Genomic DNA, 22,933 nt, shown 5'->3' on the forward strand with positions numbered 1-22,933 from the left:
CAGCAAAGCACATCAGATTTGACATAACGTGAAACCACCACAAGTTGCTCTTGGCTTAAGCAGAAAACACTGGCACTGGTACAACTATGGAGAACTTAAGGATGTCTCTTGGAAGACCTGACAATGAGTGCAATATCTTGAGGATACAGAAGAGCAAAGATGATGCCATGAGATGTTTGTAGTATGACTGGATGCAAGTGGGGAATAGACCAAAGACAGAAGTGACAGAGGTACAGAACAGGTGGTAGAGAAAGAGAAAGAGAGAAATGGAAAGAGTTGCCAAGAAAGTCAAAACAAGAGAATGTGAGGAAGACAAAGAAAAAAATGTAGAAGGGGTAAGCAGGAGAGACAGAAAAAAACAGCAGGAGTAATAAAAAGAGACACAGAGAGACAAAAGATACAAGCCTCTACTTCTTCTGGCTTGTCTCCTGACCACCACTGCCATGTAATTTCCAGCAGATAATCCCTGAGGGAATGTGACTGTCAGCCCCAAAAAGAGATTCCCTGGCTATGGTGTCATATTTGAAGATTAAGGCTCAATTTTCTCCCTACCCTACCATGACACTCACTGAATGGCGAGGGAGAAGTCATTACCTCAAAGCCTGATGATGTTGTAGTGACAATGTTGTGCCTGACACTGTTGTAGTGAAGACTGAATGTAGAAGAAGCCCACACAATACCTTGGGTTCTTTGCATGAAATATAAAAATATGTATTGATTAAGCTGCCAGTTCATCTCAAATTGTTTCACAAAATACTTGCATCATGAACATAGCACATAGCAGCAGCATCTGGCCACCAAATGTAGGTCCAATAGCAAATGTCATCACAACAGTACTGTTTGTGTAAACAGCCCCGGCACATCCAGTGATGACCCCTTATTTCTACGTAAAAGTTATAATTAGAGAGCTATTGGTGTGCATGTTGTCCTGTGGTCAGCTCCACTAGCACACTGAGGGGAAACCAGACTGCTGTCTTTATCACATTGACATCAGGACAGGAAATGACACCCCCTTCTGATTGCTCCTTTTTCCACTGAGGTAAGCAGCATTTGAACTAGAAGCAAATCCATTTAAGCATATCACATAGTTGTGGAAAGTATGTTTTCATATCCTTTTTGAAACTGTGTGAAAGTTAAAGAGGTGGAAAAAAAAACCCTAGCAAATCTCTATGGAATAGAAAATGCAGGGTCCCTTTAGTCAGAAGAAAATAGAACAAGATAGCCATGAGGGTATGTAGAACATCTGGGCCATATAGCTTTGTTTGCTGGCAGGAAGGTCCAGGATTGCATCTCAGTTGCTGATACAGCATGAAAGAGTCACTCAAGAGCCCACTTTCAATAAGATGCTGAGCTTAGCAAGAGGAAAAAATGACTAAAATTGTACCTAATTTTCATTTCCAGAAGCAGCACACAAAGCCAAAAGGCAGTTACCTTTTGGAATTCACTGTTACAATGCAACTTTCCATTTTTTTAAAAAAAAAGTGTTTTCCCCAGAAGGGTCTGTTAAGAATAGTGGTGCTCAAAAATGCATGTTAGTGAATGTAATGAAAGGAAGGGGGAAGGACTTGCAAAACTGCATGAGAAAAAACGGGTATAAAAATACATCCTTTGGGAGAAATAGTCACAACAGTGGGTTTGAATTTTCATGTGGACTTTTTAATGACAAATTTGCAAGCTGATGCCAAAATGTGATGGAACCAACTTGTAAAAAATAAAAAACAGAAACAGAAATGTGTGGTTTTCTTTATCCCTTACCAAACTCAGAAACTCTGCCCTCCCATTGAGCAGGCCAATCTTTGATCATTTTACCACCAGGTATGTTCAGCTGTTGTTCTTATCTCTCCTAGGTTGCTGAAGGGATGGCATACATTGAGAGAATGAACTCGATCCACAGAGACCTCAGAGCAGCCAACATTCTGGTCTCAGAATCCCTTTGCTGCAAAATTGCTGATTTTGGTCTGGCTAGAATCATAGAGAATGAATACCTTGCACAAGAAGGTCAGTGAAGCTTTGTAGTAAAGGAGATAGAATTGTGGGTCATCTTCCATTGAACAAGAGAAGTCTGGAGGTAAAAGATTTGGTTCTTCATGCACAAGGATTATTACCTCAGTAGTATTTTCATAGTTCAGGCTCTGTGCCCTTAACAATATAACTGCAGTTCATGCCACCTTGGATAGTCTGCAGAAGAATACTTTCCAGTAATAGGAAAACAACACAAATAAATAAATATTGTATTGTAAACACAATACAATTTTGCTCTTTAATCCATTCGAATGATTATTATCCCTTGTCTTGAATTTCTTCAAAATTTCAACAAGCCTCTTTTGTAAGTCCAGCAGGAAGAAATTATTCTAATTACTCTCTTGAATTGGCACTTCTATTTCCTTCTTAATTTTAGAGCCTCTTCTGATTTTTTTGTATATCCAGTAATAAATTCTTGTTCACGCTGTTCTCCATAATCATGTCAGATAGATTTTATTCCAAATCTTTTTCTGTAACAGCATCTTCTGGTGTAACAGGTATATCTTTTAGTAACTTAGTTAGTATAAGAAGGATTAAAGGAGAGAGAAAGTGAGGCTTGATCAAATTACTATGGCAAAGGATTACTGGAAGCTCTGTGAATGCTTGGAAATAGTCCGAGTGTTTGCTATAGTCAAAAGACATTGAAACAGCCTAAATACATAGACAAAAAGACAGACTGTTGCTATTTATCCATCCCTCCACCTGTCTATCCCATCCCATCCCATCCCTCATTATTATATACTGCTTAGGTATCTGGCACATGAGATGCAATATTCAAATATGCTATATAAAATAATAAAATCAGATATTGCTTAGCTCAACTGCTTTCCTATCCATGGTGTTTGGAATAGTTGAGGTTTGAAAAGAGGACATCTCCCCCTTTATCTGACACACTGTACCCACCCTGCTTCCTGCAGGCCAATAATGCAATATTACTTGAGGAGTAATGTTTGGATAGAATCTAGATATGCAAAATCTAGTGCATGTAAGCTCAAATCACAGCCTTAACTCCTAAATTTTATCTGATATACATACATACATACTGCCTTCAAGTCAGTCTTGACTCCTGGAGACTGCCTGAACAAGTCTCTGCAGTTTTCTTGGCAAGATTTTGGAAGTGGTTTGCCATTGCCTCCTTCTTAGGGCTGAGAGAAAGTGACTGGCCCAAGGTCACCCAACTGGCTTTGTGCCTAAGGCAGGACTAGAACTCGTGGTCTCCTGGTTTCTAGACCGATGCCTTAACCACTACACCAAACTGGCTCTGTTATATTGACTGCACTAAATAGGCCAATGCATAAATAAAATTACCATCTATGACCACTTTCAGTGCTGAACTTCCCCACATCCCCAAGTAGCAGTCAGTGTCAGTGAACTGGGTCAAGTGTTCCTGGTCTGGCATATTTACATTCTTCTTCGTACTCCCACACCATGGAGGAATCCATCTTATCTGGTTTAAACAAAGAAACTCAAAAGAGATATCCAGAGCCAGATACTGCTGGGAGGTTGTTTTTCATTTTAAATGTCTTCTTTAATGGCAGGTGCCAAATTTCCTATCAAATGGACAGCACCAGAGGCAATTAACTATGGACTTTTCACAATTAAATCTGATGTCTGGTCCTTTGGAATTCTTCTCACTGAAATTATCACCTATGGACAGATTCCCTATCCAGGTAAGGCAGGCTGCAATCTAACACCCTTCACTGCATTGAGCCAGCACTTCTCTCTGATTCCTCCATTAAGGGCAAAAGGACATTATTAGTCCAATTGTTCAGCCCCAGTATCAGGCAGCTTCTCATCATTGTATATACACTTCAAGTGAGTCAAATGGCTCATTTACTAGTTCAGGCTCAGCTGTGTTTGAGTTTGACTTCATCAGGTACTTAGTCTTTATTTTTAAGGAGTTCATCAGCTTCTTTTTTCATGAAACAGGTGGGACATGCATGTCTTTGAAAAGTTGAAGCAGGAGAAGTTAATAAATAACTGTAATTATCACCACCAACACAAACACACACCACCAACCTTAATGCTGTCTGCTTGGAGAATCTTCCTACTGAATGGATTGGAAAACACATTGTGCAAGGTGTAAAGACTTGAGCCACTTGAGGAACCTAAAAATTTTATTTATTTATTTATATTTCAAATTTCGTCACTGCCCATCTCCCCCAAAAAAGGGACTCTGGGTGGTTTACAATAAAACTAAAACTAAATACAGATTAATATACAAAAACCATACCTCTTCAATATAAATATAAATATAAATATAAATTATAAAATCCAGGATGGCAATATTAAAAGTTCTTAATTTAAATTCATAAATAGTGGGATTATGCCAGAATTCCAAAAGCATATATCAATATTATATAATGCTTGTAGGTTTGTCCAGATTAAAACAAAAAGGCATGGGATTTGCTAGATGTTCCACTATCTTATGTGGAATTGAAGCTGATTTAGGGGAAATAATTTATACTTCCTACGCCATAAGGTCCGCATAGTTAAAGCAATGGTGTTCCCCGTAGTAACGTATGGCTGCGAGAGCTGGACCATAAGGAAGGCTGAGCGAAGGAAGATCGATGCTTTTGAACTGTGGTGTTGGAGGAAAATTCTGAGAGTGCCTTGGACTGCAAGAAGATCAAACCAGTCCATCCTCCAGGAAATAAAGCCAGACTGCTCACTTGAGGGAATGATATTAAAGGCAAAACTGAAATACTTTGGCCACATAATGAGAAGACAGGACACCCTGGAGAAGATGCTGATGCTAGGGAGAGTGGAGGGCAAAAGGAAGAGGGGCCGACCAAGGGCAAGGTGGATGGATGATATTCTAGAGGTGACGGACGCGTCCCTGGGGGAGCTGGGGGTGTTGACGACCGACAGGAAGCTCTGGCGTGGGCTGGTCCATGAAGTCACAAAGAGTCGGAAGCGACTAAACGAATAAACAACAAACGCCATACATTCTATAGAAAACCTGTATAATGATTTCACAGTTGAACCTGAGGCCTAATTATATACTGCAGCCAGCCTTCCCCAATCTAATGCATTCAGATGTGTTGTGTTCCAAAATTTTGTTAATCCTAGTCACCCTGGCCAATGGCACTTTATACTAGCTAAGGCAAAATGTTTATACCCAAATAAAATCCATCTTCTAGAAACTGTGAAAGTGTGAATCTGCCTTATTGCGAACTGTTGATAAGTCCATCTGCCTCACTACTGTTTGTTTTATAGGACAGGAGCTGTTAAGAATTCTGGCTAGATTCCAGATGGAATTTTGGACCTTCATCACAGAAGGCCAATGTCTTTCCAATGAACTTTTGTCTTTCCCCAAAGATCTTCTTGAATTTCAACTCCTAGCCCATTTTTCAAACAGTGACTTCTTACAAACTGAGTTGACAGTTTACTGGAAAGATTCATACCAAGTCAGAACATCTAGGCTTGCCCAAATAAAGTCTCAATCTCAGTTGAAAGCCTTTTTCATCCTTTCTTTTGAGTTCGATGGGCAGAAGCACTCCAGTATCTGGGTAACTGAACCTTTTTACTGTCCAATAAGATGCAGCAATTGGTAGCAGTTTTCAGAAACCTACAGAGAAGTTATTTCACAGAGTTCTAGCTCAGGCAGCTCTAGGCAATCTTATTTCCTCTTCTAGTTGGCTGCTGTTCTCTTCCCACCTGAAGTGTATCTTCTTGTACATGTATATGGTTTATGTATGGTTTAATTTTTCCTTTTTTTCCCCATAGCTATGGTGAATCATGATGTTATCAGACATCTAGAACAGGGCTACCGGATGCCCCGTCCAGAATCTTGTCCTTCTGAACTCTATGCAATTATGTTAAAATGTTGGCAGAACAACCCGGAAGAAAGACCTACATTTGAATACCTCCAGTCTATCCTTGAAGACTTTTATACAACCACAGAAAAACAGTATGAATCTGAGCCCACTACTACCTGACCCATATTCATCAAAGCTGAAGGGGGTTTTTTTTAATCACAGCATGAAATAGTGGGGGAGAACATCCTCTTAGCTGGACTTTGCAAAGTTGTTCCCAATCATTTCAGAAGGAAAGACATAACAATCTCTGAAGCCATATTTAATGCTTGTCATTGCCTGGCTCTGGTTTCCCCACCCAGTGAACAATAATGTGAACCATCAAGACTGAATTTAGAGTCAAGGAAAAGAAAGAACATGTGACAAGGAGCAGGCTCTCACTCTTTTACCCATGCTTCTGAAACCCATATCCACGCCCATGTCATTCTCTGAAACTGCATGTTCTGCATTATGAGAAAGAATCCAGAGTAATGGTGTAAGGATTGTTCAGTCCAGTTAAAATCATTATTTCCATTCAGACTGTCCCTGGAATCAGATGTGACCATTCAAATCAATCTGGAAAATCAAACTTCTTCATTTCAATGCTGCAGCTCACTTCATCAGATGCATGGAGTGACTGATGTAGGATTGAAATTGGGATGAGGTGGGGGAAAAGTGGGGGAGACAGGATGACTATGCATATGAGATTACATGTGAGACATTATAAATACCGTATCAATTAACAATTTGCAATGTCTTAAAAAACCTGTGTCCGTTAATTCTTTTGTGCAATGTCTGGCCTGTTTGTCCTAAACAGAATCTAGAGGGGCCTTGCTGGCTGAAACCTGAACCTCTGGACAAAGCTTTGCACATCCCTAGTCCTAAGCAAATACACCTATGTGCAGGAAGGTTTCTTCTACTTGACTCAAATGTGTCCATAAACAGTGCATTCCTACTAATACCAGAGCTGCTGAGAAATGTGTTTGGCAGATCATGTCAGCTTTGGGAGCAATTATTTTTATTTATTTCAAGATTTATAATATAAGCACACAATAAATCAAAAATAAGAAAAAACAAAGCATACCCAGTGGGCAAGGTGCTGGTTGGTATTAAGATCCCAAATAGGACACCATTGTAATGGGATAGATAATTCTCATAGGAGTTTAGAAGGTTTGGATCCAAATTTAGTTTATACATAAGGTAAATATGTTGTGAGTCATTGTACTTCATAGATTCAAGAAACCTCAAACAATGTCTCCAGACATATGTTGTTGGCAGTAATCAATTAATGTACAATTGTACTTCATTAGTTTCACTTGCTTCAGCAAAGGATCATTACCTTGTCATGGTGCTGGAGCTTGAACACCTCAATGATGCCATGAGCTAAACCGTGAAGGGCCACCCAAGATGGGAAGGTCATGACAGAGAGGTCAGACTAAATGCAATCCCTGGGGAAGGTAACGGCAACCCACCCCAGTATTCTTGCCATGAAAACTAAATGGATCAGTACAACCAGAGATATGTCAGTATACCATCGGAAGATGAGACTCCCAGGTCAGAAGATGGTCAAAATGCTACTGGGGAGGAACAGAGGATGAGTTCAACTAGCCCCAGACGTGATGACGCAGCTAGCTCAAAGCCGAAAGGAAGGCTAGCGGCCAACTGTGCTGGTGGTGAACGGCGAATCCAATGTTCTAAGGATCAACACACCATTGGAACCTGGAATGTAAGATCTATGAGCCAGGGCAAATTGGATGTGGTTATTGGTGAGATGTCAAGATTAAAGATAGACATTTTGGGCGTCAGTGAACTGAAATGGACTGGAATGGGCCACTTCACATCAAATGACCACCAGATCTACTACTGTGGACAAGAGGACCATAGAAGAAATGGAGTAGCCTTCATAATTAATAGTAAAGTGGCTAAAGCAGTGCTGGATACAATCCAAAAAATGATAGAATGATCTCAGTTTGAATTCAGGGCAAGCCATCTAACATCACAGTGATCCAAATATACGCCCCAACCACAGATGCTGAAGAAGCTGAAGTAGAGCAGTTCTATGAGGATCTGCAGCACCTACTGGATAACACGCCTAAAAGAGACGTTCTCATCACAGGAGACTGGAATGCTAAGGTGGGCAGTCAAATGACACCTGGAATTACAGGTAAGCATGGCCTGGGAGAACAAAACGAAGCAGGACATAGGCTGATAGAATTTTGCTGGGCTTGAGGAATCCAAGGCTGGAGTTAAAATCACTGGAAGAAACATTAACAATCTCAGATATGCAGATGATACCACTTTGATGGCTGAAAGCAAAGAGGAACTGAGGAGCCTTATGATGAAGTTGAAAGAAGAAAGTGCAAAAGCTGGCTTGCAGCTAAACCTCAAAAAAACCAAGATTATGGCAACCAGCTTGATTGATAACTGGCAAATAGAGGGAGAAAACGTAGAGGCAGTGAAAGACTTTGTATTTCTAGGTGCAAAGATTACTGCAGATGCTGACTGCAGTCAGGAAATCAGAAGACATTTAATCCTTGGGGGAAGAGCAATGACAAATCTCAGTAAAATAGTTAAGAGCAGAGACATCACACTGACAACAAAGGTCTGCATAGTTAAAGCAATGGTATTCCCAGTAGTAACATATGGCTGTGAGAGCTGGACCATAAGGAAGGCTGAGCGAAGGAAGATCAATGCTTTGGAACTGTGGTGTTGGAGGAAAATTCTGAGAGTGCCTTGGACTGCAAGAAGATCAAACCGGTCCATACTCCAGGAAAGAAAGCCACTGCTCACTTGAGGGAATGATATTAAAGGCAAAACTGAAGTACTTTGGCCACATAATGAGAAGACAGGACACCCTGGAGAAGATGCTGATGCTAGGGAGAGTGGAAGGCAAAAGGAAGAGGGGCCGACCAAGGGCAAGATGGATGGATGATATTCTAGAGGTGACGGACTCGTCCCTGGGGGAGCTGGGGGTGGTGACGACCGACAGGAAGCTCTGGCATGGGCTAGTCTGTGAAGTCACTAAGAGTCGGAAGTGACTGAATGAATAAACAAGAAAAGTTTCACTTGTTCTATTGGATTTTAGTCAAACTGAAGTATTTTTCCATGTGATTCCCACAGTCAGCCATTGAAGGTTAAAGTGCTTGTGGATTATAAGTGTAACATGGCATGGAAACCCAGTCGGCAGTGAGTGTGCTGCCTCTTAGAATGACTGAAAAAGCTCTTTTTTCCTCTTCCTCTTGTCCTCCTCCTATGGATGCCAACAATTTCAGGGAAGAGAGTCAGGAATGAAGCCATGGAAAGATAGAGAGTCACAAAGATGGAAAGATTGACCATTACCCGCCATGGAGGAATCGTTGGTGAAACTGACAGAACTTGCTGAGTTGGACAAATTGACTTCTTTGATTAGAGAAAGGTCACTATTAAGATTCATCAGTGACTGGAAACCCCTTATGCACTTTTTGCATAAGAAAGAAAATGACTTTGTGATTTATGGGTTTAATGATTAGAAAGAATAGATTCTAGAAAGAAAGGATTTATGATGAAATTGGAGAGAGTGGTTTGATTAGAACAGTATGTATAACTGCCAAGAGGGATATCGGAAGCCATTTCTTTATATACGCTTTCTGGGTTTTTTATTTTATTTTTTCTATCTTCTTTTCTCTGTGCTTTTTTTTCCTTTTCTCCTTTCCTTTCCTTTCCTTTTTTCTTTTTCACACTTACTTTCCTTTATATTTTTCATTGAATGTATTTCTTATTATCTTTGTAAAATCTTTTAATAAATATGATTTTTTTAAAAAAAGAAAGATGGAGAGTCGGTACTTATTAAGTCAGAACCTTGGTCCATCTAATCTACACTGCACGGTGCCTAGTTTTCTTTTGCGGGGGGTATCAGGGAGAAATGGACAGTCTTTGCTAGCATCTGGAAATGTTAAAGGTGGAACTTGAGACATGCATATAATGCATCTGCTCTTTTACTGAGCAGCAGCCCCCTCTTTTCCTCTGGGGCTGGGAAAGCCCTATCAAGGAATCAAACCAGCAGCTTTGGGAAGTAAGAATGTTCTCTCCATGGGTAGCATCCATCTGGCAGATTCCAATGCAGATTTGCTGCTCCTGCACCTTCTGCCATCTGGTTAACTGGCCAAGTTGGTTGTCATTGTTTATTTGTTTAGTCGCTTCCGACTCTTCGTGACTTCATGGACCAGCCAAGTTGGTGCTGTCATGCAAATTCAAAGAGCTACTGTATGTGTGCAAGTGGGTGTACAAACTACTGCCAATGCCCAGTTCAATGCAATCTGTGTGGGTTGTAGCTAAGGAGGAAGTACACTCATGTGTAGCTGCTCATGCATGAAGGTGTGAAATTGTGACCCGGGAATGAGCATAATAATTAATTATGGGTGACTGAGTGGCAAGCCTATAGACGCCAGACCTGCAAGGGAACGTGCTGGAGTTTAATGGTATGTGCTTTCCCTACAACATATGTAGCTCACAGCATATCAAATAAATAGCAGTAAGTGCCATGTAGCAACTAAAAAACGTTGGTCTGGTTGTCATCTCTCAGGCTAACCTGCCTCACAGTTTTTTGGGACCAAAATACTGGCTTAAGATGCAATTGTGATAACTAGTGAATAAATGTACATTCAAACTCTCCCTTTAAATAATTAGAATATAATTATAATTTAATATAATAAATCATAATTTCATACCTTTGTGCATGAGCAGCTACACATGAGCGTACTTCCTCCTTAGCTACAACCCACACAGATTGCGCTGACCTGGGCATTGGCAGCGGTTTGTACGCCCTCTTGCACACATACAGTAGCTCTCTGAATCTGCATGAGCCAGAAAATGCAATGCAGAATTGGAAGGGTCTTGGGTAAGACTCACCCCATTACATCCTCACCCAGTTGCTGAGTGGAAATGAGCTCTACCCATCTTTCAGTTGGCCCAATACTACAGTATTTTGGCATGGAATTGACTGTCCCCATTGCTGGTTCCTCTCCTGCCTGTATTTCCCAGTCATTGTGGTCCCCTGATATCCCTCCAAGACAATGGGGGACAACGGCTAATAGATTTTATACTTCCTGAGGCTGCCCTTGGACAGTGTCAGAATACGGGGTAAAATGATCCCTTATGGACTTTTTGCGTGAAAATGAAAAAAAAAATGAACTTGGGATTTATGGTTTTGATGATTAGACAGGACAGATTATAGAAAGAAGAGAGTTATGATGTAACTTTAGAGAGAGAGGTTTAAATATATTTGTACTTATAACTGCTGTGAAGAAGATCAGAAGCTACTTCTTCGTACCTTTATATTTTTCTTTATATCTTTTTTCTTTTTTTTCTATTTTCTTTTTTTCTTGCACTTTTAGCTTTTTCTGTTATTTCTCTTTCTCTTTCATTTTCTTTGTTCTGAATTAGTTTGTATTAGTTCTTATTATTGTTTTTAAAACTTTTACTAAAAATTATATATATATAAAAATATGGGGCAAAATGCTATTTTAACATCAACACAGCTAGGGATGGCTTAGGCTGACTCACTCATGGGCTAGGAATTAGGACTTGTACAACATACTAACCTGAGATAAAATGGGCTTAGGTTGCTGGTAGTTCAACATGTAGGAACTCAGCCATTGTCTTAGCCTGTTGTATCAAACAGGCTATCATATTTATCTGAGCATAACAAGTCATGGGAACACAGCAATTCTGTTTTGCTAACTTTAGACTTTATCTCTTGTGTGACTCTAGCTATTTGTGATTACTGATAGAGGAAACAGATTATTTTGAACAACAGCAAGTAGGTACCTACATTGCTGATTACAATGCCGTACTACAGTGATTTATTTTTTAAGGACTACCAAAACATCTAGACTTTTTGTACACTTTCTGTCCATTGTATCTTTTATCCTCCTCTCCCCTCAGCTTCCAATGCTACTGGATCTTATTTTGGGTTGATTTACCAAGAGAGAAGAAGCTATTCCATGGCTGTTAATTCTCTCTGCTTAATATGATTTTTGGAGAAAGGGCATTGATCCTAAATGGGAGCCTATGCTTTCCCCTCCCCAAACTAACATTTCATGGTATACCTCAAGGATTCCCCCAAACATTGTCAAATGCCGCCCCAGGTATCCGCATGCATCTTGGTTCACATAATTAATGAAAGGTTTAAGAATAGTGAATGGTCACCTGATCAGAAGGCAACACTTTGGAGAATGGAGTTGGGACCAGAAGTGACTGAGCCACTGGGTGGCTAAAGATTGCTGGCAGGAGAACAGACTGGGTTGTAGCTGTAGAAATGTAGAAACAGACACAGCATTTCATGTATTGGTGTGATGGACCATATACTGTAGTATTGAAGGCTATGATTTGCTATAATGACATTATGCCACTAAATATTAGGGCCCTTCTTGGGCCAAAGCACCCTTAAAAGCAAATGATTAAATCAAAGTGGTCAGTGTGTTTCAACAAAACACCAGTTCAGAGCAACTGCACCTCTTTGAAGCAGAAGGTCAAAAGGGATTTCTTTGAGCACGGAGGCCCACTTCCAATAGACTGAAACAGCCATTTGGAACAGATCAGCCCATTCTGATATTGCAGTTTGAGCCATCACAGTGGAATAACTCAATTTTCTACAACAATCCAGATGCAGCAGCATCACTTTGCACACATAGGCTGATTAAATTCCGTGTCTAAAGGATTATTTCAAAGTTTTAATCTTCTCTGATTTCTCTTCAGTATTTTGAAAGACAACAAATAAATAGAACCTAAATATACAAACACAGCATCCCTGTCATCCTTTTCTTCCTCCTCCTCACAGTTATTGATTATTGAATATTTGCATTTATTAAGTAGATACAGAGGGCAAAGAACTGGACAGACCCTGGATTAGGTTCCAATGCTTGTGATACCAAAGGGGGTGGGGGGTGGGGGAAATAACAAGCAATGAAAGGGGAAGCAAGTGAATTCAGGTTCCAATGCAGTGTTTCTCAACCCTGGCAACTTTAAGATGTGTGGACTTCAACTCCCAGAATTCTGTGAGTTGAAGTCCACACATCTTAAAGTTGCCAAGGTTGAGAAACACTGTTCTGATGACTGATGTTATCTGGTCTTAATAGGGTTACTGCTTTATTTAAACTATTTGAAGTGACAAGCAGCTCCCTTGGCATTACATTCACATACACTTGTGCAAACTATAGTTCCGCTATCCTGGACAACGGGCAGTTGCAGCCAAATGTTCATTCTAGTAAGTAAGGTCAAAAGCCACTTCTCTGCATCTTTTCCTGCTGTGGATGTTGATGGGTCATCTCAGAATTGGCTGAAATAGAAACATTCTGTTCAGTCAATAATGGTCATGTGAGTACCTATGACTATAATATAGGAAAATGGCCCACCAGTTAATTCACCAAATATGGATTCAGGGGATTCAACTTTAGATTGAACTGATTTAAACTCACAAATCTGCTTAGGTATTTCCCTGTGGCAGAACTTGGAAGAGGCTTCACAAAGAGGTAGGGACAAGCGAAAAGATATTAATGTATTGTTCTTCATTTGACCACTTGGCGTCACCCTCCTCTTAGTTACCTTGCTCAGATGAAACAGATGCTAAGATAGCCTTTTAGAAAGGATGTTAAATAGATGTTGTGTAAAAGAGGTTCAAGTCCCCTCCAAAAGGCAGTTTTTTAATGCATTAAATGTTTAAGAACTTTTAAAATATGCATTTCTTTTTCAGTGTTGAAAAGGAAATGTCCTCTCAACTATTAAAATGTATAAATGTGAAGTTAGCAGTAACAGTGGCTACCTCTTACTCTCTGTATGTAATTATTTTGTGTCCTGAATTGATAAGGCTAAGACTAGGAAATTGAAAGAAAAAAAGGCATTGCCAAAAACGGTAAGGGCAAACCATAGCCATATGATTGCTAGGAAAACTACATGGAGGTGTCAATTTTATCAACCAGGAGTTGAGCTCAATTTGAAGATTTTAAGTGAAAGCCAAAAAGCCATTAAGATTTCCATATAAAACAACCTAATAAAAATAGTGCCAATTAATATCATCTAAACAGTGAGTGGCTGGATTCACACACTGTGATGGGCTAAGCTGAAATGGGCTTAGGTAGTTTGTGATTTTAAAGGTTTTTCAAAAATAGATTACAAGCTCATATCATAGACCCATTGCTTAGCCTGCAGTCCTGGGATTTTCTAATCACAGATTAATATTGATATAAATAGTTAAAATGCCAGTATGTTTATGGGGAAGATAAGTGTAAAAATTATTATTATTTCAAGATGTTATTAGAAGTGTTTTTCAAATTAATACCTTCAGGGTGCTTTGTCTTCATTGAGCTAGGGATACAGCAAAGAGGATAATCCTACATTCCTGAAAAGAAAGTCACTCTCCTGATTTTAAGCCATGGGTCCATGATATGAGCTTGTTACCTATTTTTGATAAGAGATTTTTGTGCTCTAAAATGAGAAGATGACAGATTATTTTTCTACATGGGCTAGATTTAATTATAAGCTCAATGACTTCAATATTATCTATATCTTTTGTTGTTGTTGTTGTTAATTGGGAGTCTTGTATGCTTAATTTATTTAACCACTACATTATACTTTGGGGTATTTTTATTGTCACTATTCAATGTAGGCTTTTTTCTTTTGTATTTCACTACTTTAACTATGATAGAAATATAGATATAGATATACACACAAATACACACATACACACATAAATACCTTCAAGATATTTCAAGAAGATCAATAGATTATTAAGAAAGTTTTTATGGGAAAGACAAGTCCGTAGGTCAGTGTTTCTCAACCTTGGCAACTTTAAGATATGTGGACTTCTCACTGGCTGGGGAATTCTGGGAGTTGAAGTCCACACATCTTAAAGTGGCCGTTGAGAAACACTGCCCTAGATGTTTTATATGGGTGTGTAAGATGTCATGATTTGGGGGAAGGGGGAGGCAGCACTTATGTCACAATGTCACAATCCTGCTTTCATCATTCTACCCCTCTCCCTCTGCCCCAGAGATCCCACTATGCATGGGCTATTAGGAGCATTAATATTTTGCCAATCAAGTTTTTAATTCATTGGAGTGATCGCAAGAGGAATATGGATTTCCTAAAACTGTGGAATGGCACCATTTGATCCAGATGTCTTAGTGGCATCTAAAACATCTGAGTTACTATCAACACTACAATATGTTTTGGACAATTCCACATTGATGGTATTTTTAATAGGCAATTAAAGAGTATTATTAAGATGGATAAGGATATTTAGTATGTGTCTTACAATTGTGAGATTAATCTAACAAGGTTTTTTTATGTTTATTGGACACCTCTGAATGTTTAAAAAGGGCTGGTTGTCAACTTCATAATGCAGAAGTAAAAAATGATGCAAGGGGCATTTACACATTCTGAGGTAGTATCCATAAGTTTCCCAGTATGGTTCTGGGAACAATAATATGTTTTAAAGGTGTGAATTTGGTTCTGAATTATATACTAAATATTAGACTTTCTCATCATACAAAGAACTATGAATTACTGAGGAAGAGGTACAGCAAAACATATTTTTGGAAACATAGTGCTACTCTAGATATATAGGCTTTGATTGATTATATGTGTTCAGTTTCTGTTTATAAACTGGCCCCAACAGTGTAATGGAAAGACTGAACTTCGTTACTCCTTGTGGACAAAGTTTAATGCTTTATTTAAAAAGTGACCATGGTTTTGTTTGTTTTGGCCCTTGGGTTTTTTTTTTCCTGTTTCTTTTCCCTTTTATATATAACTTTTTCCCTTGGGGACACTCCTGGAAGTATACTAACCATTTTGGGTTTCATATAACAAACCCTGGGTTTTGGAGGCAGAATTACAAAGATCTCCATCTAGGCTTTTGAACCAATCACATTGTCTCAGACCATGCATATGTATATATCAAATTCCAGCTTTTATGTCTGGCTGGGAGTAGCTGACTAGCTTAAGTATTTGTGGAATACATTATGGAATTCCCCATTTTGAAGAAGAGACATGTGTTATTTCAAAATTGTTTAATAACTTGATTGTATTTGGCTATGGAGATATCCCATTTCAAGACTCTGGGATAGGGAATGGGAACTTGTGGCTCTCCAGAACTGTTGAATTCTAAGCATAGCTCATCTTCAATCACATTGGCTGAGACTGCTGGGAAATGTAGTTCAGCAAGATCTGAAGGCCCAAATGTTCATCACACCTGCCCTATAATTTCAAGAATTATCCTAATAGTTTCACACTTCTTCCCATGAACAAGTACCCAATGATTTTATTGGAAGCATGATTACAAGGAAGGCAACCTAATATCTTCCAGATATTTTCAGGTGAAAACTTATACAAGAGCTTCTCAGTGATCAAACTGGATGGAACTTAAGAAAGCTGCAGTCCTCAGGATGTGAAAGCACCAGATTTCCTCCCCCCCCCCCACCTCTGCATTGTCATACTTCCTTACGTTTCTATCTTTTGAACCTTTGCAACCAACTAATATTTTACATTCATTTCTCTTCCTTGTATCCTTCAGACTGCATACTAGGTGGTCCTCAGGGCCATCACAGGATTTACTTCCCTTTTGAGAAAGCAGGGGTTGAAGAGATCACTTGGAGGTCAAACCCTGGGTATGTATTACCCATCTCTGGACACAATGGACTTCAGGGGTAGCTACATCCAAGGCCAGTTACACTCTGATCTTTCATAACCTGGTGGCAGCTTGTATAAACTGTCCTCTCCTTGATGTGACTGTGATTTCACCTTGTAATTGATTACCTCCTCCCCCACCAGTGTTCTGGACTTCTTCTCTTTCCTTTGGGTCTTCACTGCATCCAGCTTCATCATCCTTCTAAGAGAGAAACTAATTAATAGCTATGTTAGGCTCTGTGCCTGAGACTCTGCATATCCTATAGCGTGATAGTATGCAACTTCCAGCAGCTTGAAGCCTATATCCTGTCCTGCATGGCATGCCAAGGGCTGCAGTCTAAAAGGTGGTGGGCCAAGGACCCCAATTTTTTAGTTTTTTCAGCATTCTTTGAGTTAGAGTGGTGCCTTGTATTTCTGCAGAATTTAAGGCACCCTTTTTGCCCTGTAACCCCTCCCCCTATAAATCTCCCATGCCAAAAAAGGACTGAATTTGAAGGCTTCATCCACTTGCAGGGAGGAGCAAAAGGATTAATGGGAGCCCACACTTTTTGCACCCAGAATATCCAGTATGGTTGTCATCACTTGAATAGAAATATTTTATAAGAATTCTCCATGTTAAAGTCTTGCATGATTATCAATCTTGGGCAGGGCAAGTGGGTAAAGAAAAGTCTTGAGATACGTTCACTATGTTTTCCATAGCATAGACCCATTTATCCATCATCATATTTCCCAACAGGACATTTTTCTAGGAAAGCCCAAAACAGTTTCCATCAAGAAACCTTTCTGGTGTTTTATCACGAGCAATTGAAATCAAAAATTTGTTGCATTCAAACAAGGAGGTGATTTTCTCTAAGAGACCTATATCCCATGAAACTTCAGTGTATTTCACAGCTTCTGTATTAAGAACAAGCAGTAGAACTCTGTTCCTTCTATCCCATGCCAAACATAACTATTTCATATTCTTTTGATCTTGTTTGGATTGTCTTTTTTTTTTTTTTTTTTGCTAATGGTCATTGACATAATTTATCACCTAAAATAGAAATGTTTGGCTGCAGGATAGGAAAGGAAGCCAGATGAAGAATCTGTAACATCATCAGTACCAGCCAATTGGAGAGGCTGACAATCTGCTTCTGCCTCTGGAACTTGTAGAGAATGGCCTTTCCCAAACTGGGGCCTTCTGGATATATTGGGACTTCAATTCCCAGAATTCCCAGTCAGCCTGACAATGTCAGCTGCCAACCCCAGGACATCTGGAGGGCATCAGATTGGGGAGGTGTGGTGCTGAATAACAAGGCCAGACGCAAAACTACAGTATGCCTCCATTGCAGCTATGCCACTCACTGTCTTTAGATTTGGGGAATGCTTCCATCTGTGCAAAGTTGTCTTCTACAAGGTTGCCAGGCTCTGATTAGCTTCAGCAGAAGCTAAGCAGGTTGTTTTTGTTTTATAACCTGGAAAGGCCCAACTAAATCTCGAAGGCCACCCTCCCTGCCTTTTCAGCTCCAAGGCAAGGTGAAGGCCATGGGATCTGGCCATCTGTGTGCATCAGCACCCCAGAAGCCTCCTCCCTTCAGCGTTCCTCCTCCAGCTCTTGGACAACTCCTGCGTGCCTTGGAGAGAAAACAAGCTGACCATATCCAAATCATGAAAGAGAAAGAAGCTCAAGGTAACAACAAGGAACAGCTGCACCCGGTTCCCATGTCTGCCCTCTCTTCTGGTGGGAATGTCCTGTACCCAGCAGCAGAAGAGGAATGTTGAAGCCAGGAGGGGAGGGCAGTAATCTGCGTCAGTTGGCCCCAGCTAAGGGGCCTTGACTCCTTGCATGGGAGAGAGCGGGACCGTTGAGTGTTGCATTCAGTGAAGGGCATGCTACAAATCTTGTTTATAAAGGAAAATAGAACATCTGGGAAATTAAATCCATACTGATGCATGCATGCGCAGCCATTGTTGAATGAACCTCAGTCCACTGATGAACAAAATCAATAGACAACTATGTCTTAGGACTCTAGCAGGGTCAGCTGCCAGCTGGTGACAGACTTACTGCTTTGTACTGAGTCAGAGTATTCATTCATCTAGGCCAGGGCTGCTGACACAGACTGGCAGTCGCTGCCTGGATTTCTGCAGGAGGGACTGAACCTGGGCTCTTTTGTTTCTATAGCAAATTCTCTACCACTGAGTTATTGCCTGGAAACCAACTCTGGTGAGGAGCACATGAAACAACTGGCTGGATTTATGCTGCGGAAGGGCTGTCATGCAGAAGTTGGGACAGATGTGTTCTTGGTGGCTCCAGAGGGTGGAAAAAGAGCCAATGATTGGTCATTGTAGGGAAGCCAGTGGTGGTTATACATTATGCAAAACATTTTCTTAGTACTGAAAGCTGTGCAAGAATAAAACAGATGGCCTTTGGTGATAGAAGTTATACCTTTTCTGGCAAAGGACAGCCAGTTATCAGGGCTGCATTTTTAACCTGCTTTCTCGAACTTCTAGAAGGACTAGAAGGACCTTCAGGTTCTTTCCCAACTGTATAAATCTGGGTGTACTTACAGTAATGCTAGAACATATAGAGCTAAAGTCTTCTACACAATAATGAGTTGCCTCATTGCAGGTTCCCTGCATTGCTATCAGGGAGGAGCAGCAACTCATTCAACATCAAAGCTTTCTAAGAGCTCAGCTGGATTAAGCCAAAGATTTGTCTAATTCTGAATCTTCTTTTCTTCAGTGGCCAAGTAATGCCCCCAGAAAGCCCACAAACCAAGCACAGAAACAATGGTACAGCAAATATATTCAGATGCACGTTGCCCATAATCCTGTATGGAACACATGGTCCCAAGACTATAGACTAATATACTGTGAAATAATTGAGTCTCTTTTAAAACTTTTAAGCTAGTAATTGTCAGCACATGTTGTGACAGTGAATTCCATGGTGTTTTTTTTTAAGGTAAAGGGACTTAGGAAAGTGAAAATTATAAAATACATTATAGCACATATTTCTGTGGCCTACAGCCATTGTAGAAAATGCAGATGCAGAAAACATTTTATGAATTGCTACCATCAATCTTGTCTTTTGCTGGTTTTCATGAACTACAGAAACACAACAAATCAAACCTCACAGGGAGCATATACAGATGAACATAAAAAATATACAGCTTGCCAAGATGAATAAAACAGCCCAGAGGAATTGCTTTATTAATGGAAATGAATGAATGAATAAGTAAATGTAAAAGGTAGGGAAATCATGAAAGTAAAGCAATACCAAGTGGTCTGTTACCGCATTAATGGTAAGCAGTCGGCTGAAATGGCAAGAGTGGAGAAATGTGATGGCTTCTCTGCAGATTAACCTTTAATTTAATTTCAACCATAATAAGAATTCTCTGCTTGAACAACAGACATTTGGAGATTACTGAAAGAATTGCATTTGTGTGTGCTAGGCAAAAAATGCTGAGCTTGGCTGAAGCAGAAGAAAGCTCGGCAGAATTTTGCTGGCCATGGGTTTCCTCCAATTCATTTAAGGATTTCCCCTCAGAAGCCACTCATGAAGTGAATTAATCTCCTTATTACAACATCCTGTCAAGAATGTGGCCATTTGTTTCTGATTGGTGATGGGGCAGGTTCCAATTTGTCTTGCTGACAGGAGCAGCACTTCATGGCAGGGACGGGAGGTACAAAACTTTGAGTGAAAGCCTTCCATCCCTGTTCTTCTTGCACTAGCATAGATGGAGATTTTAAAAAATTAATGTATTTGCATGATTTTTAAAAAATGCCCGACATTAACCAAAAGTTACCTAGGTAGCATACAGAAAGCATTTTGAACCATCAGCTATAAAATATGTAATTATGAGATGGAAAGAAACCCAGTTTGCTGTACTGGTTAAGGCAACACGCTAGAAACTGGGAGACTGTGAATTCTAGTCCTGCCTTGGGCACAAAGCCAGCTGGGTGATCTTGGGCCAGTCACTCTCTCTCAGCCCTAGGAAGGAGGCAATGGCAAACCACTTCAGAAATCTTGCCAAGAAAACTGCAGGGACTAGTCCAGGCAGTCTCTGAGAATCAGACATGATTGAAAGGATTTTAAAAAATGAAACGGAAAACAAGCTACAGGGGCACAGTAAGAATTTTAGAAGCACTCGTGTTTTTAAAATGGAAAAATCCACACAAACATTTCCAAAGAGTCTATGCCTGGCACTGAAAAGATTGCAGTACACACACATCAGGCCTTTTACCTACCGTCAGGCCCACTGGTGAAAAACCTGTCTGGAGTGGGCTGTATCTTGAGGCTTGCATTTAATTTCCACTTCCAACAGGTGGCAGCATCTGGCCAAACTTGGCTGATCTCAGAAAAAGCTAAACCAGGTCAGACTTAGTTAGTCCTGGAATGAGAGACCATCTGGAAATCTTAAAGCTGCCGGCTACACTGGGAAGTCCAGAAAACATTCCAGGAGCTGATGATGGCAAACCACCTTCATACATAACAATAAACAACAAAGTAATAAAGCATAATAACAGTTTTATTATTTTGTACACAGCACCGGGTTCTTTGGGGCAGTTAATTAACCTTAAAAGTAAATAGATGTGTTGCCATGGATGTGTCCACGTATCACCAGGAGTCAAGCTTGAATCAACGGGGTCTTTGCTTTTAGTTAACCTTTATTATTACTTCATTTAAAGTTTGCTGGAAAATGCCATAAAAATCTTCCAAAGTACTAAACATAGATATGTGTGTGTGTGCAATTTTACAAAATCTGAGAAGCATCAGCCACTGGAAGAATAAGTTATTATGATTCGCATCTGATCACAGGAAGGGCAGTGAACTGGCAGAGTAAACAAGCCAAGAAGTAGGACGTCAGCAGTGCGGAGGAGAAGTCAACAGAAACATGAAGTTGATGTAGAACAAGAGCTCAGAAACAAAGGTTGGACTGGACTGTTCAGATGCTCGCCCTGAATCTTTTGTAGCTCTTAGGCTTATGACAGTTTCTTCCCTTTTTGCATGTTTAGTTTAAATACCAGAAATGAAATACATATGGAGTTTTAAAGGTTGACAATAGAAGAATGCATATTTAAAAATGAGTGGAGTAACTTCCATTCTTGAGCCTGTATGATCTATTGCAGCCTATCACATGACTGGCATGATGCTGCCCTGTTTCAGACTGCAGTTGGGTTCATCTCAGGTTTGCTTCCCACCATGTTAAACAAAATGAAACTAAACCAAGAATGGAGTGTGGAGACTTCTCCATAAGTATGAAGCCAATGTTTAAGAACAAAAGGCTTAAAGGTTGTTCCATGCAGGAACAGCATTGCTCACCACCGTGACTGTCCAATAGCACCAGAGTCTGGAGAATGGTGTTTCTCAACCTTAGCAACTTTAAGATTTGTGGACTTAAGATGCATGGCTGGCTGGGGAATTCTGGGAGTTGAAGTTCATACTTCTTAAAGTTGCTAAGGTTGAGAAACACTGCTGTAGACTGCTAGAATCTGAAAGCAAAACAGAAACAAGTTCTAGATGGTATCACATTATGATCTGATGTACATCTGCTTTGTTTTAATACAGGCTTCAGACACCTTTTGACTTTTGAAAATGTTGGACTACAGCATTCATCAAAAGCATCCAGTACAGTCAATGACCTCTTAAGAAAGCATCTATTCAAGGTTTTTTCAGACTTGGCAACTTTAAGATGTTTGGACTTTTAACTCCCAGTATTCAACTTCAACTCCCAGCATGCTGGCTGGGGAATTTTGGGAGTTGAAGTCCACATATCTTAAAGTTGCCAAGGTTGAAAAATACTGCTCTATTCCAACACATTCAGGGATTACCAGGTTGAGGAAGATTGTCCCAAAATTACAATCCTCCTCAACTGTAATAAATCAGCATTATTTTTCTTTCTCAAGTCATGTTAAAAAGTTACAGCTTCTCGCATATAGCTGGGTATGTTTCTGTAATATGTGGAGATTCTATAGAGTTTCTGAGGGCATAAGGAGCTGTCTCAGATGCTAATTTGTTACTGATCTATGTTCAAAGTGCTTCTATTGACATACAGTAAAGCCATCCACAGCTTAGAACTTGGATACCTAATTAATCTGAATAATTTTCTCCCTTGTGTATCAGACCCACCATTAAGATGGGGTTGATGGCACCGCTGAAACTTAGCTAGTGCTGAGTGTCTGTGGCAACCTAAAAGAAAGCATTTTTTTTTTACTCTGGCACCCTGAAAATGGAATTCCCTCCCAGTCCTGTTGCAAATGATGCGAAGCCTTATAAACTTTAGTGCCTGCTGAAAATTAAATTGTTTATCCAACTGGACCTCTGCTGCTGGGTCTCATGTTATCTCTTCTTGTTATCTCAGTCTTAAGATGTTGCAATGTTATGGTTTTATCATTTTAACAATGCTGCCCTTTTACAGTTTTATGGTGTTAATCCTATTTTGTATTGCCTCTTTGGAATCATAGGTGGTAATCATGAA

The 22,933-nt window shown here is 40.0% G+C and overlaps 1 protein-coding gene across 1 annotated transcript in view; it reads left to right on the forward strand.

Annotated features, from left to right (window-relative positions):
* The window catches only part of BLK (BLK proto-oncogene, Src family tyrosine kinase), a 29,468-nt gene extending 23,398 nt beyond the window's left edge, over nt 1-6,070 (forward strand). The window contains exons 8-10 of the mRNA XM_063300961.1: nt 1,848-1,998; nt 3,561-3,692; nt 5,752-6,070. Coding sequence (XP_063157031.1) covers nt 1,848-1,998; nt 3,561-3,692; nt 5,752-5,963 — 495 coding nt within the window. The 3' untranslated portion in view covers nt 5,964-6,070. The remainder of the gene's footprint in view (nt 1-1,847; nt 1,999-3,560; nt 3,693-5,751) is intronic.
* The last annotated feature ends 16,863 nt before the right edge of the window (nt 6,071-22,933 follow it).

Source organism: Candoia aspera, chromosome 1, assembly GCF_035149785.1.
Source record: "Candoia aspera isolate rCanAsp1 chromosome 1, rCanAsp1.hap2, whole genome shotgun sequence".
Classification (NCBI taxonomy): Eukaryota; Metazoa; Chordata; class Lepidosauria; order Squamata; family Boidae; genus Candoia; species Candoia aspera.